The 19799-nt window shown below is 37.6% G+C and overlaps 1 protein-coding gene across 1 annotated transcript in view; it reads left to right on the plus strand.

Moving 5' to 3' along the window:
- Nucleotides 1-19799, plus strand: part of LOC144655984 (MAM and LDL-receptor class A domain-containing protein 2-like) — a 64944-nt gene that overhangs the window by 25236 nt on the left and 19909 nt on the right. The window contains exons 14-31 of the mRNA XM_078516187.1: nt 1682-1857; nt 1976-2051; nt 3210-3308; nt 3562-3806; nt 4451-4553; nt 5004-5228; nt 5300-5416; nt 5806-5910; nt 7617-7748; nt 8675-8931; nt 9592-9694; nt 10826-10942; nt 11296-11582; nt 11858-11954; nt 12863-12941; nt 16259-16546; nt 17880-18142; nt 19405-19578. Of these exons, the coding sequence (XP_078372313.1) occupies nt 1682-1857; nt 1976-2051; nt 3210-3308; nt 3562-3806; nt 4451-4553; nt 5004-5228; nt 5300-5416; nt 5806-5910; nt 7617-7748; nt 8675-8931; nt 9592-9694; nt 10826-10942; nt 11296-11582; nt 11858-11954; nt 12863-12941; nt 16259-16546; nt 17880-18142; nt 19405-19578 (2943 nt within the window). The remainder of the gene's footprint in view (nt 1-1681; nt 1858-1975; nt 2052-3209; nt 3309-3561; nt 3807-4450; nt 4554-5003; nt 5229-5299; nt 5417-5805; nt 5911-7616; nt 7749-8674; nt 8932-9591; nt 9695-10825; nt 10943-11295; nt 11583-11857; nt 11955-12862; nt 12942-16258; nt 16547-17879; nt 18143-19404; nt 19579-19799) is intronic.

A 19799-nucleotide genomic window follows, 5' to 3' on the forward strand; every position in this document is an offset into this window, starting at 1 on the left:
CATCTTGTTGCGTTTCTGAATAAAAGGGTAAAAATTGTACTTCATTACTTAATTGGATTGCCTAGCCCCTTACTTTCAGGTAGGTTAACATGGAGTGTGATAGTGATAGGTTTGCTGTTTCTTAGTTTTTACCTTTTTAATCTTTAGTTTTAGTTATCTGGCTCCAAGCTTTCACCGCCGATAATATTATAATAACTAAAAGTGGCTATAAGCCACTAAACTCGGAAAAGTTATTATGAAACAAGAATCGAAAACAAAAAAATGACAAATAAAGGTTTGCTAATACAAATGATGTTACGGTGTCGGCTTATAGCTGAATAAATATAATAATAAATATCATAATATTATTTCAAGAAAACTGACATTAATACAATATTTCGGTTGGTGACTAAGCATGTTAATTTTATGTAATTTAACAAGAAATGTAGGTATCAGAGAAAAGGTCTCATTCTCTAGAGGCCTTAAAACAATTGCACGCATTGCGTGCATATGTCTAACAGGAAACGAGTGAAGGAGTGATGGAGTGAAGGAGTGAATTCACTTCGCCCACTACAACTCTTTTCCGAGTTAAAAATGGGATGTTCACCGGACAATGCTTCCAACCAAAATAAAATTAAAAAGCCATCCAAACAAAATTATTTAATTAAACGTCACTGGGAAAATAGGAGGAGTTTGGAATTACAATGGGTGGTCTGATACCACAGCATTGTTGCCGCGGAGACTGAAAACAAGATGAACTGGTTACAAAATCAATATGACGACAATGAATATTGAGGAAGACAAGGTCGATGTGGTTGCAAAAATCGAACAAAAACACGGAGAAAAGAAAGAAGAACTATTCAGTGTTAAGAAATGCCGTTAATGAATCTGTTGTGTTTGACTACGTCATTACCTTCCTCATAACTCGTTTTATTTTTTTTTACGCGGAAAATTAAGTCGGTCAGACGACACCGAAGGGAAATAAAGGGTGGAGTGGCTTAACAAATTCACGACGTAAATTACAATTCACGACAGTACAACAACGTTAGGAAAGATACACCCCATAAATAGTGCCAAATTTGTGCTGACTCTTTTTGTTTTATAAGAATTTAGTTTATAAGAATATCGAGGCTGAAATTTGCGAATTTTTAAGAATATTTTAAGAATAAACCCGAGGCTGAGATTTTGAAAAGAATATAGTTTTTAGTTGAAACAAAATCAGGTATTTTCATTTCCGTCACTTTATCTCTGTAAAGAATGCTTTGTTTAAACCCAAAACGGCCAGACTGCAACGAAAAGCAATGGTTCATGTGCACAATGTAACACGATACAGATTTGGACATCAAACACTTGTATTTGATTGCCCATACTTGCTAAAACGGAAATCTCAAACGGTATTTTCCAAGAATGTTCATAAGAATATTTTCAGCCTAAAAATGGCAGAAAAATAAGAATATTCAGCCTGGGTCGGAAAAACTGTATTCTTATATAAAAAAAGAGTGTATACGATTAGCCGAAGCTTAGGATCAGAGCTAAATGACATGAAAATATTAAACTATAAATAAATCCTAAATGGATACCAGCTAGGTGAAAATAACGCTTGTAACAAAGGAAGGACAGTTAGAGTTCCATTTCTTTGTACTATATATTGTCATACCTATTGGATGTTCCCTTACCTCAATCATTTTTCCCTTGGATTCAGCCACATACAAATATTGTTGTCGTGGATCATACTGCCCGGGATGTCCAGTTAAGCTTTACTTTATGTTTGCTGAAAAAAAGAGTCTGGTTCACACCGGGTTAAGGCTGGACTGTCAAGAACACAGTTTTAATACCACTCTTGAAACTGTCCTTCAGGAAGGAACCTATGCAATAAACGTAAGTTGTAAGAATTCTAATCATAATTATATCTAACTCTCAATTTGTGTGAGTTTCAGGAGAAAAGATTTTTATTGTTCATTTGTTTTCCCAATTTTTTGATATGTTTGTGCCTTAGGTTTCGTATGAGTTGGAGGAGCGAGTATCATATTCATCCCAGATAAATAGGCAAGTCGGTGAAGTTAATGTGAAAGGTATGATATTGATTCGCCTTTATATGTAAATATGAACAAGAAAGCCTTGACAAGGGAAAAGAACCATATTTTGACAAGTATCGGCACCCAATATCTCTGTTATAGTAAGAAAAGCAAACCAAAACAAGTATACCTGATGGAAATTTTAGCAATTACTGGATGAGGCTGAGTATGATATGAAGAACTATGCAGATCGAGGAGCCGGTGTTATCGTAACACCTTCATCGATCTGCATAATTCTTCATATCGCACAAAAGCCGAATTCAATAATTGTTTTATTATTCATTCAAACGATTTCCAGAGCTCTAAATGCACAAAATAAATTTAATAGGGTTTTAAAAGTGGGCAAAGTACACAATACACAGCAACCTTCGCTTTAAAATTTGAACTTCATAAACTCGGTTACCTTCGTTAAATTCCTTGTTCGTTATAATGATGTCGATATATAGTACTTGTTTGAAGAGTCTGTTCAAGCCAAATCTGATGACACAAAGCAAAGTTTTCAAGTACAGTTTTCCATCCTTCTCTCTGACTTGTGTGAAAACTTGCCGTGTGACGTCAGTGATCCTTGGGAACGAGGCTGCGGTTGGTTAATTTTTGTTGTAGGACAATTGACGTCATTTATAATAGGACCTTCTCCCAAATTTGGTCGGCGCTACCCAGTTAGCTGGGATTAACCGGAGATTGGAAGCCAATCAAGAACGGAGAAATATTTTGAAAGAATAATAATATCTTTTATTATTCAATAAATTGCCATAGATGCCCAAATATGGTCAGGAAGTCCTGGTTATCTCTAATCCGTACATAACAGATATAATGCGATATATAAGGTCGCTTAAGACTGGAAATAGTTAAAAATGCTATTCGCGAACCATTTGTAAAACTGAATAACAAAACAATTATCTTGCTTACCCTTGCGGAATTATGTCTAGTTTTAGCCAATTCGGCCTACGGCGATATTCTGCGTGACTCAACAGGATAATTGTTAACTGTTATACAAGTTGCTTATTAATTTACATCAGAAGCACTGAAAATGTACATTAGGTTCTCTGTGGTGTTCCACCGCTTTTGGAGTTGCTGATGAATGAAAAACACGTCAATGCGTTGAGTTCTCAAGTTAACATGATAAACAGTAACTTTATATGTCCTTTCCTGCAGCTATGGAGATAGAAGGTTGCAACTTCACTTCTGATTTGTGTTCTTGGAGTAATATGGATGGAGGATGGAAACTTTCAGTGAAGTCAGCACTTTGTAAAGGTATGCAACGAGAATGGAGATAACAAGTTTAATGCATGCCTTATACTTTTCGTCCAACGTTAATAACTGTATTCAATGCGGATTCAATTCACATATTTCAGGAAAACAATCATAATGCTGAAACTCAGGGTTATTAAGGGGGCCTCCACGTTTGTTTGGGCTCTTAAATAATGGTGTTGTGTACATGTTTAATTTATTACGATGATATAAAATGCATTATAAAGTGATTTAAGTTTTCCTTTCGCATCGACAGGAATTCTTACTCATGTCGGAGACAAGCCTGCTGTTCTTGAAAGTCCGTGGATTGCCGCAAATGCCATTTATCAAAAACTTGGGTTATGTTTAACCTTCTCTTATTTGCTTCCTAATTACTATGGATCATCATTAAGCGTGTTTTTAGTGACGAAGTCAAATTTGTCAATTTGGAGTCTCAGTGGGCACCAGGGTGATACGTGGCTAAATGGACAAGTACCAGTCACCACGAATGAGAATTTTAAGGTAATTGTAAAATAATTCTATGTTTATCAATTATCTTCGCGTTTGGAACATTTTTGAAGTAATCTGCCAAGCTTGAAAGACTTAAAAATGTTTCAATGTAGATCTCAGTGATTCGTACAATGAATATAAAAGTTGCAGCATTTGACAGTTCTTTGGCGTTGTGGATGTTGCGGTCACCAACGGTCACCACAAAGGATACAATTAAAAGACACTGAATAAACAATAGCCAAACCAATAACATAATGTGATAGCTAACAAACAATAGATTCTGCAACACCAAAACTTTACCTAAAGCTATAAAGTGAATGACACAGTGAAGGTGTTAGCGCTTTTAAATATGCAAATATGTCAAGTAATATCCTTAAATTTGATGTACTTTTATTCAGCAGAACATTGCGTTCAGAATCTCTCACTCGTCACAGGTATACAAATATCGTACAGGCACTGTCAAATGTCAGGCTACAAGTTCTACTTGTACGAAAGCAGTTGTTTACTGAACATTTTTTATCTCACTGATAAAGGTGAAGAGAGTCACTGAAAATTTAGTAAAAAAAGAAGGCCAGATCTGCTAAAGAGACCTTCAAAACTACCGGACAAAGGTTTCCTTCTAAATTTGAAGTGTTGGATTCATGTATTTCTTGCAGGTTATGTTTGTTGCCAAGGGGAAAAATCCTTCGAATGTAACTGTTGATGATATCAGAATATCTACAAAATCTTGTGAACGATTTCCACCTCACAGTGTACCAGGTACTGACTTGAAGGCTCACCTGACGATTATAGACAAATTTTGCATTTTACACTAAGTTAAATAACTATTTTAATTCGTAACCACATTGATTGATGGATGGATGGATGGATGGATGGATGGATTGATGGATTAATCCCTTAGTATTTTATGTTTTTTATGTTCCTGTGACGATCACCTTTTTTATATTTTTTGAAAAATATAAAATCCAATGCGTGTTGAAAGCCAGTTCGTAGTTTCACCTGTAAACTTACCGGTCAAAGATAAATTGTTATTCCAAAATAAGGGAGTATTGTTTTTCATCCACTGTGCCGAAAGACACCTACAATATAGTTCAAAAAATTAAGATATTAAACCTTACCATTTTTGCTTGATCTAACACAGACACTAGAAGTTATTCTGCAAGTATGCTATTAGTAAGGAATTGTTACTAGTTTATGTTTCAATCACAGGTTTCACATGTGAGGGGAAAAAAAGCTTTCAATGCGATAACGGACAGTGTGTGAGCAAAGAACTTGTTTGCGATGGCGACAAGGCATGTGATGACAACTCTGATGAAAAAAACTGTGAATGCTTTACGACTCAGTTTATGTGTCCGAATGGCGGATGTCTTGATGTTAAAGACCTATGTCACCGAGGAAGGGACTGTGATGACAAGACAGATGAGTCCAGATGTGGTAAGAAGGAGTTGTTACAATTTTGACCGTTATTATATGTTTCTTTGGCCTTATACAATCTTGCCTTGTAGGAAGAAGCTGTTCTGAAAATAGTTTCTCCTGTGCTGGAGGTGGATGTACTGCATTGTCTTTTACATGTGACGGAGAAAGAAACTGTGAAGATGGAACGGACGAGCCGTCTATATGTGGTGTGTTCCGTATCAATACATCAAGCTTATTCATAATAATTTCAACTTACCACTGAAAAAAAAAACTATTATTCATTTTTTTTTAAAAACCCTATTTCAATAAACCTAATTATGCGCTAAAGTTTCTTCTATAAGGGATTGAACTTGAACATTTGCTCATTAAAATATGAGTCCCTTCCCTTTTTGCTGCTGTCGTCTTTGTGTCTGAGTGATTGTCAACTCCATTACAAAGTTAGAGACAAATGGTATTTGGAACATGTTCTTAAAAGTAGTTTTTGTGTCATTTACCAGTTTTTCAGGTTAATAGCAACTCCAACGGGGGTCGAATCGTAGTCCAGACATCCTACCTACCAATGAAATCTGATTATGCGTTATTTTCATTTCAACAGATGGCCATGTTTCAGGTCCTTCAAATTGCTCTCTTCTAAATTTGAGTTGTGCGCGGCCTAACAATGCAGATATCACAAAATCACACTTGTGCGCTGGAAACATAGGTAGGAATTGATACATAAAAAACCATAATAAAGGTTGATGGACTAAATCGAAATGGATGTTACTAAAGAATTTTGATTTATTTAAATTGTGATATATATTCTTTCTTTCTTAGGTAGAATGTATTTTGTGGAGCGCTAAACTCATTTGATTGAGGAGCATTAACAATAACTTTACTAGAGTTCAGGCGTCAATAGCATACATCGTTTTATTGCGACAGTTCTGTTTCGTATAGACCAAAATTATAAGGTCCACACTCATCAGGCAACTTTAACGACTGGTTTTTAAATTGAATCAAAGATCTCTTTGAGATGTCGACTTTTTTTGCATGAAGTTAGTATGAGTAGAAGGTTTATCCTGGGCATTGTTGTTCGAATATATCATGGAAGAATTCAAACGTCTTTCAGTTCAAGCATTTTTTTTTATTTTCGCGGAGGAAATGCTGTATTTGTCAGTCGCGACGGCTGGGTGCTTTGCGACTCATATACTTTGGCTTGGTTAAAAATGGTAAACTTTGACGTTTGCCTTTAATCGAAATAGTTGTTTCCTTTCGAGTTAGAAAGATTTCTACTCGGCTTAATGCAGGGTTCTCGATAAAGGTTACGCACGACAGAGTTACCTTTTGTCTCGTCACGCAATCTTAACCCCACATTGAGAAGTAAATTTTCGTTTGGATATTACCAAAAGCCGCTTCTCCTCGCGTTATTCTTTACCTTACGGCTACACATGCCATTTCTAACGACTACATTTCCAGTAAAACAGTTGCTGTTTATTTTTCTAATGGCGATGCATTAACTTCTGAACAGAAGCAAAACCGTTTAGCGTTTACTGCTTCCACCGGAAGTAATTTCACAACAGGCTACAAAAACACTTGTAAATATCACTTAACACATTTAATGATGTTGCAATTCTAAATTGTGCAACTCAGCAGAAATAATCAATTGTCACGAAATGAGTTCCCTTTGGTTAACTATTAGCAACGTTTTAGTGTGTGAAAGACTTGTACCAGTACAAATTTGCGTTGTAGTTTTTTAGGGTAATCGTTTTAGGTTAAATTAATATTAAAGCCTAAAAACTTGTACTAGTACAAATTGCGTTCTTAATCGTTTTAAACTTCGCTGCCTTCGAGCGCTGAACCCAGAGAGTAACACTTTACAAGTCACGCGCTTTGATCACCCACAGCGGAAAGTATTCCCTTGAGAAATTAAAACAGTCCCTTGAGAGTTAACAAGAATGTGATTCCTTCCGGTTGGCTTCCGGTTCCAGATTACCCCACATAACGGCTATTCTCCTTATTTTTGCTTGTAAACAAGCAAAAAAAGTCGAAAAAACTGGCAGTTTAATGGAAAAATTTGAATGGTTGCTATAGCAGCAACATTATTAAAGAGTGTAATCTTTGTATGTATGAAAAATTCATCATCATTTGTAAAAAAGAGTTGTGTAGCCTCAACAGACGAAATGAATTAGCGAGTTTATGCTCCCACAGAAACCGGTTCGTACTTCAGAAGTTAGAGTAACGTAATTAAGATGTAACCTCTTGTAAATAATACATCTGTCACCTGGCAACTATTTGATTACTTTCAAATAACCCTGTAACGCATCTGCTATAGCAACCATTCAATTTTTCGCATTTAACTGCCAGCTTTTCGAGTGTAATCTGGACTCAATATGTTCAGTACTAACCAATCGCCTTCTTTTCTTTTATCAGTCAAATGTGATTTTCAGGATAGCCTATGCGGGCTTAAACATGACTCTAAGTTTCGCTGGAGCATTGGTTCAGGATCAACCCCTACTAGGAACACCGGACCGGACTATGACCACAGCTCATTTCTACCTGAAGGTTAATGATTCGGAGTAGGCAGCTTAACATCGTTGCCACAGCTGCCGTTCATTTAACTTTATAATCACATCTATAACAAACTTCTCTATTTTAATTGGTTATGCGCGCACTTTTTTCTCGCGTAATTGCCGCGCGATCACATGTGTGTCTAGTTACAACTGTCCAATTACATCTTTTTGTATAATGGGATACCCATAATTGGGCACCTACGCCATTCGCTTTGCAATCACATGCTCACATGCACTTAGGTGGGTAATTTTTTGCTGTGTTCCTACTTTTTGTAGGAAAAACATGTCTATAAACATGCCTTTGACTTTTTACACAAAGGAGGTTCTGAAAGACTTCTAACATCGAATTTTTTTATTGATACGATCAATAAGTAATTAGACCTCGTATTGTTCAATTCATATTGGTAATAGGACTAAAATGGAGTACAATTCGGTCTGTAATCATACGAGTGATTAACGAAATCGAACGACCGCGTAGCGGGAGTGTTGTTACCAATTAATCAAAACTATAACAAAATTTGAGAAAGAAACTAGCCTTCGGTTGAATAGCTAAACGTCTTTATGAATACTGAAAAACATGGTAAATGCACAACAACAGCGCGCACAAAATGACGCGTACTGTCCATTTACACAGGCATGACGCGTAAACTGTCCTATTACACTGTCCAATTACAAGTATGACGCGTACACTGTCCTATTAGTGCTCAAATCGGGCTGCTGATAACCAATCACGTTCGAGAATTTTGTTGTAGTTTTGATTAAAAGAGTAATCGTGCTCATAATTTTAAATCGGCCTCGGGCAGTGCATTCCGCTGATTTTGAAATAACTCGCCCGATTACTCCCTGAATTGTACTCCACTAAGTCCAGTTACTCTTACAAACACTTAACTTGATTATAAACTGAGTGTCGTTTTGCAGGTAAATATATATTCCTTGAGGCATCGGACATGCAACAGGCAGGTGAAGTAGCTGTTTTGACCAGCAGAAAAATAGCTGCTAGCAAGGCTACATGTGTACAGTTTTGGTATCACATGAAAGGACAGGAAATCGGCAGCTTGAATATTTTTATTCAGACTAATGAGTCACGTAGTCTTGTTTGGAGTCAAGTTGGTGATAAAGGTGCCAACTGGCTTTTTGGTCAGGTTGGCCACAAAGGCGGTTCTAAAAGCTACAAGGTGTGTTTTCCTCTGTGTACATTATACAATGAACCAGTCATCACATCATTTTGTCGATAAGGTTTATACTTGTCGCGGGCCCAAGAGAGGCCCGCAACCTAATCTTGACAGTGACCAGATTGCGTATAACGCGTGCGCGCCACGTTTATAAAAGGCCAGTTGCAAAGCGGAAGTAGAAAATTTTGTTCTTCCACCAAGAAAAATCAGAATGCGAAAAAGTTTGTCACATAAGATCACGGCTTCTGTCACATGGAAGATTAGAAACTACATGTACGTTTGGCCGACGTTGTTTAGGCGTTGGTTGTGAGAAGATTTACTGTGATTGTAAAATTTCCTTACAACTCCTAACAACACAGCGAGTTAACCGACAATTATACCGCGTACTCGATTAAATCATGCATTCCTTGCGTGACGCGTTACTTTTGTCCAGTGATTTATCGACACCGTCTGAAAAATTTTCGACCTGTTGGAATAATTGCCGTGAATCGAAAATGAGGTGACCTAAGTTATTTGTTCTAATCTTCCACCATGAACGGTTACAATACAAAAGGATCCAAAAATGTATCGTTCAAACAGGAAGTTGAGAAAACTAGATGAGCCTTTTTGTAAAAAAAATTGTTTATTATTACTTTGTTACTGTCACAATAATATTGCTTTTAGGTTGTTCTAGAGGGTGTCGTTGGAAATGGTGTCCATGGAGACATAGCTGTTGATGATCTTTCTTTATTAGAAGAAGAGGAATGCCAGACCATATATGGAAATGGTCAGTTCCCTTAATTCTTTTTTAGGTTTTATATTGGCGAGAGTGAATTAACAAAGATTAATATTTCGTAAAATCCTGCCGAGCATGCGAGAACAAGATGGCATTTAACAATTATTCTTTGAAATCGAGGTAAATAGCGGTAGAATATATTTTCTAGCCACGGAGCGGCTAGGAAAATATCCTGTCGCTATTCACCGAGATTTCAAAGAATATACACACGAAGTGATCTCAACAAAAGACGATCTCAACATTCCCAGAAGGAAAGTATTTAAAGTCAATTAATTGACCACCTCTCAAATCATGCGTGGAAAACGAACAAGCGGCAAGCAGCACTTGATAAAACCATGATAAAACATGGCAAATCTATTTAACAAAAGCCTGCCTGAAGTTCATTTGAAATGAAAATTGCTAGAGCAGTTGGCGAAGCATCCACCTGAAAATTTGTATTATACAATTCATGTGTGCAAAAAGTGTGGTAAAAACTGGATGTTTCTTGCACATAGACCTTCTCCTGAATATTTGTTGACGTTCTTGAGTAAAGAACACTTGATACTGCTGCCGATAGACCCGCAGTTTTCATTTCTGCTGCTGCCTCGCGAACAGCGACTTGACTCGGTAAGCAAAATGTTTTCCGTTGCTCGAGTTGTGTGGGTATTGCGCAACAAATTGCGAAATATGCAGTCTTCTCTTACTTTGAACACCATCAGGCCAAATTTTCGTACTTTTTTGTATTTCCTGGTACAGCCTCTTTTTGTATTCCTAGTATTTCCAATTCAGAAACGCTGGCGAAATGCAATTTTACGTTGGCCATTTTGTTTAATTTCAAGCATTATTCACTCTGTAGGGAGGAGTAAATAATGCTCATTAGTAGAAACTCAGCTGTTTCTATTGGAATTGTTTTTTTGATTAGCCCGAGAAAGCCAACCAATCAGATTGGTTGAAACGACAAGATCACTGAGTGTGTATATCTAAAGGAGAAATAGCCATCAAAGCGTAGGCGGGCCGATTGCGTCACGTGCGACATAGGAAATTCTCTTCTGACAATGTTTTCCTTATTTGTTTAGGGCAAGTTAGGATGCAGGGCTCCCAATTTTGACTGTTAACTGTGTAATGTTTCTTGGTCCATTATAGAACATTCCGGATGCCTGTTTGAACTAGATCATTGTACTTGGGAGTCAAGCGGCACTTGGAAGATGAGCAAGATTTTTCCATTGGGATTCTTAAGAAACGATTGGCAAAATTCTCTCGGTAAGTACCTTCATTATTGTCTCATCAGCGCCCTGTCCGAAAGAACTGAATAGCGCCATCTGATTGACTAAACAACCAGTCAAGGGTATTTCATCTGGACAGCAGCACTGCAGCAGCACTCGGACCGTTTACTTGTTATTTCTTGTTAGAAAAAAAATAATACAACTCTTAATGACAAAGCTTGTTTTTCTTTGTTCGTTATTATATTTTTATTTCTGGAACTCACGTTTGGCCGACAACAAATACTTGTTATTTGAAAAAGATGAAAAAAAAAAAAATCACACAAATGGAAATAATGGACTTAATTCGCTTTGCATGTGACTTTTTAATCTTTTTCCTATTATATTTATTAGGAGGATTTACTTATTTCAAGGGTTGTTCAACTCGAGCCAAGGCTGGTCAAAACAATCTTGCAGCATGTTACGGAAATTTGAAAAGTCATCACATTTCCTCAGGGGCTGGATGGAAGTGCTTACAATTTTGGTATTACCTCGGAAGTATTGGATTCACATCACTTGAAGTTACGTTAATTTCTAATGAGACAAAATGGACAGTGTGGACCTCGACTTCGCATGAAAATAATGTTGGCGTCTGGTCTTATGCTCGTTTGCCTATCGATTCCATGTCAAATAGCTATCAGGTAAATAAAATGGACTACAACGCCGCTTGACGGAAAGTGCTTACTGTCTAACTTTCCATATTCATTTGCATATCAGTAATGAAATGTACATTAATACACGAGTCAAGATATTGTATGGGTGTACAGAACTTCTTTTAGACTCGTAGTGAAATTTTAAAATGAAACGTTTTCATAACGAACACCAGAGTTTGGTTAAAATGTAATACAGCTGAACGTTGTTTCTTATCCATATTTAAATAAAAATAAAAATAAATGAAACAAGTTCTCATCATCAGGTTCTCTTCGAAGTATGGAAATCGTCGTGGCGGTCGATCATTGCTTTGGATGACATAGTTTTTCTAACTGAAAGTTGTCAAACAATTCCCTGGCAAGGTAAGAAGGAGGGCTCGTTTTTGAGTTATAACCAATTGAAGCCAAATTAAGGGTGTTTTAATAGGTTATACTGTTGCTATGTGACGAGTGACGTCAAAATAACCACAACATATTCACCAATCACTGGGCATTTATTTGATACCATTATCGTAGCATCTGATTGAGAGAAGCAGCAGGGCCAGAAATACCCATGTCGAAAACAAAGGCTGATAAATGATCCTCGCAGTGATATTGCAATTAAAAAGCAAAGGAGAAGCCTGAGAATTTTTTTGAAATTCTTTTGAAAAGCCTTTCTTTGCATTTTTTTTTAAATTGCAATTTCACTACTAGCATTAATTCTTGACTTTACATCTATTTGCAGTTCAAATATGAATTAGCCATGTTCAAAACGAGCAGGGGATGGACAGCTGTCCATCCAGCCATACTAAGCTCTCTTATTTTAACGATTTTTAAAAGAGTTCCATGCCTTTGCGTTTAAACCAATAACTCTCAAATTTGGTTGAGTTACTAATTTTTGGATGCTCTTCAGATGACAGGCCCAGTTTTTCAATCCAATCGATATTGAATATTCGTACCCAGTCCCCCGCTCGTTTTGAACATGGCTAATTCTTTCATATACTTTACGTCATTCTATTCTTTCACGGGAAAATAATAGCTCACAATTTTTGGGCATCCAACCAGTAAATTTTACGATAAGTGTTGGAACACCGTTATAAGTGTCCTTTCTGTGCGTTTTAAAGCCATATTTTTTAAACGCTAATCAAAGTGTATCTGGTAAAATCCTGTTGTAGTAGCTCTGAAGTTTTTTAGGCTTTTTTCTTTCAATTGCAATTTCACTGCGAGGATGATTTCTTTTCTTGAAACTCGGTGTATATTTATCAAAACATGTCTATATTACAATTTTGTAGAGAAAAGTAAGGACTATGGTAAAAACCCTTTGAATGCTGACTATTTCTGGAAACTTGATGGAACAGACAAAGATGTGAGGTATAGGAAAAACCATGACTTTTAATATTGCATGATGATATAGACCCTGTCAGAAGTTGAAGATAAGCTTTCCCTTGATGACTGGTAGCAAACTGAATAGCGTAAAATAAACATGTAGTAATCAAAGATTAGGGGAGTGCGTTCGACCTAAAGGATAGACCCAAGGAAAACTGACGTCACTCCTGCCACTTCCTTTAAGCAAAAAAAGGCAACATGCCATGTTGTTTTGCATGAGATCGAGGCCACGTGTGGCTACCACTTTCCCGGCCGAGAAATGACCCTGCAAAATTAAAGCGGGAGAGACATTTTGGTGTCCTTGCAGGAATGTCAAAAAGTTCTGCATAGCTGTACACAGGCAACCAACCTAAAGACAAAGGACGCAAAAACGAAATTAGGCTTGCGTTCTCCTTTGTCGAACGCAATAATATTCGATAACGGATATTGAGGCTTCGATTGAATGATAGAATAAGTCAGTTAGCTTACGAAGAAGTTTAAAGTAATAAGTGGAAGCACCTCTAGATCTATAATGTAATCACTATTTAAGTAGAACCATTTAAATACCGTTGTTGTTATTGTAGCTACTTCTAAGTTGATTCCAAAGAAGTGACCCAGTACAGCGTAATATCTTGAAATGTTTCATAATTAGCTATTTATTCATCAATTTAAAAATACATTATGTACGTGTAATTATACTAACTAGATAAAGTAGCCACAAAGAAGCCTTGAGAAACGTCTTCGGAAAACGTCTCTTATACTGTATGAATTTCAATTTCTTCCTAAAGTCGAAATAAACTCACAAAAAAAGAAATAAACTCTCATCTGACAGAACAGCACGGCAAGGGATCAGAAATCGACTTTATGCGGCAAAAAAGGCAATAGATACAATCAGTTAAACCATAGCAAAATAAAACCAACTCAGGGGAACAAACAAAATTAAATGACATGTAATCATAAATGTACAATAAGTTACTAAGCGACTGAAGCGGCAAAGTATTTACGATAAGATCCAAACCTTGCCGACATGGAACCTCTCGAAACTGCGTTCAGAAAGTAAAGTCATTTTCTGTCATGCTCAGCAATTCAGAACAGGTTGTTACCTTACACCAGGGTCCTTTCTCTTTTTTCATCGGACTTGATCCATGCAGTAGATAGCTATGTTTTAAAACAATCATTTTAGCTAAAGTTATTGTATTCTTGATGATGACAGCCGCATATTCAATCGCAAACAAACAAACTGGACTTGCACAAGTAATATCATTCGCAATTAGTTCGGGCCTTCTTGTAAAACTTGCTCGTTTTCCACAATTTCACGAAATATAGATGCCTTTTGAGGACATCGTACCGCGTGCGAGAAATATTTCGGTAAAAAATTATCTGTCGCTTCTTTTACTCGCGATTTCATTCACCCTACACAGTGAACACCGCGTTTCCATACCATAACTTCGTTTAGATCTAGCTGAACCGTTCACATCATCCAGTTGATAGAAGATAAAGTCAATTGCTCGTTTTACAGTTACGGAAAATGCGTCCGGAGACCAATAAAATTAAAATTTAACCATGTAGCGATCGAACGAGAGCCATATTTTGTTTTGCGTAAACAACAAATTTACGCATCGAGGTTTCGATACACTCACACATGAAAAAAGACCAAAAAATTAATAGAGCAGTTGGATAATAAATCCCTCAGGAGTTTTACTGTGTAGTGTCGCTGAGTATTTTTATCTGTTGTCTATATTTTGTGTTGCCCTATGAGCTCTATTTGCTGTTTGTAATTTCAATGGGACCGGGGGGGAGCAACTTCCCCTACATTCTCTTAAATGGAATCTAAGCTATGTTTTCACAACTTGCAAAGCAATCATTGGAAAAACAGTTTGGATGCAGGGGACCACGCAACGAAGAAAAAACTGCTTGGCTTCTCTGCTGCCGGATCTCTTGTTCAAGAAATGCTCGTACCAGACGTCACCTAAGTGCTTATAAAACCAAATTGATTAGGGACAGGGAGGGAGAATGAATCACAGCAGAGAGTCCCAGGCAGACAAATATAAGGAAAATGACCAAAAAATTAATAGAGCAGTTGGATAATAATCCTTATATTATAGTACTGGCCCGAGAAGACTAGCTGAGGAAATGCAAGCCCCCGCCGGTACCAGCCTGCAATCAATTTGGTTTTACAATCATTGGGTCGGTAGTCAGCGGATACATCTAAGGCGCATGAGCAGTTCCTCTCATTCTGTACTTACCAAAACAATTTTAGCAGCAACAATATGGTGCCAGCAGGAGAGTTCGGTTCCTTTTTTATCGCAGTGAAGGAAGTTCTCCAAGTTTTGTCTTTAAGGCAGTGAAAATGACTCCGGAAAGGTTCTTGTTGTCAACATATGGTGTTTCCTGTGAAATTAAAACAAGGCAGAAATGGCAATGAAAACGTGGCGATCAACTTTTTCCGTGCCGCTCAGGGCTATTGTTCTTGCTATACTGTTTTGAGGTTGTTTGTTGACTTAGTTGTTCTTTGTTTTACGTCATTATTGAGCCCCACGTGCGTTGAAATTCGTAGTACAATCATTTGCATTTCAGCACAAAAAAGGTACGCAATAGAACAAAATTCTGCGTTTTTATAACTACAAGACGACGGCGAAATTTTGGGATAAAACAGTACATTTAAATTTTTAGTGAAAATAGTTCTGACCCCTTTACAATCGCTTAATCCAAAAACCGCTGACTAGAATGTGAATTGATCGCGTTGCAAGTTGGGAGAACATCGCTACTCGGTCCCAGACCTCGTTTCTATCCCCACCCCACCCTGTTTTCTTACTTTCCTTTAGCCACGGGCGGGCAACCTCGTCCCCAGGCCTAATCCGTGTGTACGTACGTACGGGGTGACTCCCAAAATTTCTCGGTTCGATGAATTACCAATTTCGCTTACTTATGGATGCTCCGCTTGCGTGCGCCTTCATCACGCACGGGAGCTCCGCTATCGAGTGCTGATTGATATACTGCAGTTTGTTTTGTTGAAAGAGATCATTAATCCGAAGGCGGGTAATTCAGCGAAGTGAACATTGACAGTTTCGAATTGGAAGGCTCTCGCACGGTTACCGAAGCCAATTTTTTTTAAAATGTTAATATATGTTGATTCTACATTTTCTTACCTTTCCAGAGATATATAGTTAGCGGTGGTTTCACAGAAAATAACGCGCGTAGTTTTCCGAAAGGCACCCGAAAAGATTATCAGTAACCTTATAAAAGATTGGGCCACTTAATTGGATCAAAGATGTTATTAGCCATTCACACTAATGACATGATGTTATGTTTTACTTTTTCAGGCTGCAAGGATCGGCTGTCTACAAAACTGAAGATGGGCTCACATCTCTTTACCTTGACGGCCAGGCGGCATATGCTGAGATTCCAGCAATTAATATACGCAAAAGCAGTTTTTCCATATCTATTCGGTTGAAAATCCATGACGTGAACGCTTTAGGACACATTTTATCTGACTGGTCATGGCCTTTTCAATTTAGACTGTTTATATACGGCGGCCAGGTACACGCAGTTTTGAGACGAACTGGACTCCCGCCAAAAGTCCAGTTTTTACTTCGGATGTACAGTGGCCAGTAAGTAATCGAGGCTTTAGTAATTTTAAGTCAACAAAATGACTATTTCTACATGAGATTCTGAAGCTTTAAGGAAATATTCATATAAGGTGTTGAGAGAATTGAACGGGTACTTCCAGGAAACTATTCTTGATTTTTTTTTTTTTTTTTTTGTACAGGAAGAACTAGTTTTAATTATATGAATTCATCATAAGCATCGAGAGGCAGATTATAAAAAACTGCGCGAGTAACATGTCAGTAATGTGAATACTGCAAATGCTCCTTAAACACAGTAATAGTGAGCTAAAGGATAAGGTGGGGTACCCACTAAGTGGCTGGTGTGCCTACACGGATTAAGTAAAGCATTGCTAAATAAAGGAAGGGTGAGGTAGCGAAAAACGGAATACACGTAAGATGATTGGGCACTTGTTCCATACCATAATTGTTGCGTCATCTAAAAAGAGTCGTGGTATTGATCCGTCAAAGTTGAAGTGCTGACAAATAATGCAGGAAACTGTTTTGAGAAAACTTACAAGGCCGGTTTACACGTTACGATTTGTCGGCCTGATTTGATCCAAGCAAATTCACACGCTGCGATTCCGTCGTCGGCCGGCTTTTCTTTGCCTATTTAAATTGAAAGGACGAAAATCGGCCTGATATCTGAATTCTGTGACACTGCAACAGATTTTAAAGAAATCAGGGCACTCATATTCTTATCTAGTATGGGCCAAATCGGGCCGACAAATTGTAACGTGTAAACCGGCCTTAAGAAAAACAACGGGTCAATTGGCTCCTGTCTGTACATAATGCGAACAAAGAACGTGCACATAAACATTAAAGCCCGATAAGGAAGGCTTTTGTGTCGCTTACACAATTTCAAGAATGCATTCTTGGTTTTGAGGCTACAGCCACGTATGTATAGCTATTAAAGGGATCCGGTCAGCGTTCAGACCGCGCTGACCTGGACACTAGTTTTCACGTTTTGAAAAAAGTCCACCTCAACCCGAAATCAAAATTACGCGAAGAGAGCCTACAGTATTCTGCTTAAATCTTCTTCTTAGTTGTTAACTCTATTTTACAAGTAAATGACGCACATGCATTAAACTTGATCTATTTTGGTTCTTTTCTACTTTCGCTTTAATTGCACTTTTCAAATTTGAATTTTAAAGGCGAATTAATCTGCAACACACGCGTATAGCCTTTGCATTTGCTCGTTGGAATCTTTTATTGTTTTTTAGCTCGAAAACAATAACAAAAATTCCAACGAGGTGAGACGGCTATACGCGTATGTTGAAAATAAATACATCCTAAGTTTTACGAGCTGAAATTCAAAGTTTATTTATTGTTATAACAGATATCTTAAAGCAAATGTCTGGACCCATGTAGTGTTTACCTGGAATCGCAAAACCCGGAAAGGAAAACTGTACTTCGATGGGATACAAGTTGGAGACACGCCTTCTAGTTATACAGGACAAGATATTGATCTTAACCTGACAAATCACACAATGTATGAAATCGGCTTTAAGAAAGACACGGGGGAAGTCCTTCAAGGCTTGTTAAGGGATCTAGCGGTGGTTTTGCGTACGCTTTCTCCAGGAGATGTTTCTAAATTGTACAGTAAGTTCAATTTGTTGTTTGTTTATATTCGCTTCTTAGTCCTAATCACATGCACGGGGTGTTTTCCGTTTCCAGTGACTAGGGTGAAGTGGTAGAAGTGTAGCACTCACAATACATTTTAAATGGTGAAGCATGACCTACTTGTAATAGATACTTTTTTAATGAAGATGAATTTTTTTCAACAATGACACGAGCATGGGACAAAGAAAAATTCTAAGTCCCCGACGGGAATCGAACCCATGGCCTCCCAGATACCGGTTGGGCGCTCTAACCAACTGAGCTACGAGAGACTCGTGGTGAGCTGGGCCATTTACTAGGTTGATATGTGACACGCGTCCTGCATACTGCTAGGATCAGCAATGTCGAATTCATCAAGTGTGTTGTAAATAATAAAGATGGTAAATTTTAAGCTCGGTGATAAATAATGAAGATGAATTTTTTTCAACAATGACACGAGCAAAAATTCATCTTCATTATTTATCACCGAGCTTACAATTTACCATCTTTATTATTTACAAGATACTTTTTTGTTGGCCATCGGAACTATTTACGAAGTAATTATGAAAAATTCGAAAGCCATCATACCCCGATTACCTCAATGCTAATTATGAGATTTAAAAATGCAGAGGTACAACAAAATGTTCCCTTTGAATTTAAATTTGGCTGATAAATAGCCTCAATTTAGCCATGCTCAAAGAAAATGTATTCGATTTTAACATGTTGTGTTCAGTTGTATACAGCTGTTTTGAGAAAGGTTGTCGGAAAAGGCACAAAAGTGCAATCGACAAGACTGAAAGGTAGTCTGAGTAGAGCTACTACACGTACTGAAAACTAACGAGATATAACGACATGAAAAAGCGAATTTGCACGTTTTCTTTCGGCTCTTTAGACATGCGGAAACAAGGTACTCAGTTTTAGATACGCTGAATTTTAGAACAATTTTCAAAACGAAATAGGGCTCCTGATAAGCAAAACAAATTCTTCACGTGCAAAAAGATAAACATGTACATTTCCTCTCGGCCAATTTGCAAAGTTCCAGTAAATATTCAGACCACCTTTCGATCCTGTCGCGTGCACTTTTGTGCTTTTTTCCTACAACCTTTCTCGAAACAGCTGTATATGGTAATACAGAAAATAGGTGACCCGCGTGTACAGCTAGTTGCTGATGTTCTTACCACGTTTTCACAACTGAGCATTAACCAGAGCAGAATGGACCTAGAACAAAGCATAGAGCTTTCTTAATTTCTTCTACTTTTTGTTAGGACCATCTCGAGCGTTATGTCCAATAAGAAGAACAACTAATGGGAATTGCTGCGTTTTCCCTTTCGTTTACCAAAAGAAGGAACAGAATACATGTACTAGTGTGGAAAGCGAGGACTTGTGGTGTCAAACGTCTTCAATCAACGAACAAGGTCAAATGTCAGGCTCCTGTGATCGTAAGTGGTGGCGTTTAAACATTCCTGCACTTCCCATTCCTCTATAAGTCCATGTCTTCGTACCTCCATTACTCCATGCTACTACAATAACAACAACAACAACAGCAGCAAAACTTTATTTTACACAATAATGCCTCCATGCTACCATGCAATCATCCCTCCATCCATACATCTGACCCGTTCTCCATTCTTCTATTCCCCCACTACCTCATTCTTCTAAT

The sequence above is a fragment of the Oculina patagonica genome, chromosome 6, assembly GCF_052425735.1.
Source record: "Oculina patagonica isolate OP01 chromosome 6, crgOcupat, whole genome shotgun sequence".
Taxonomy (NCBI): Eukaryota; Metazoa; Cnidaria; class Anthozoa; order Scleractinia; family Oculinidae; genus Oculina; species Oculina patagonica.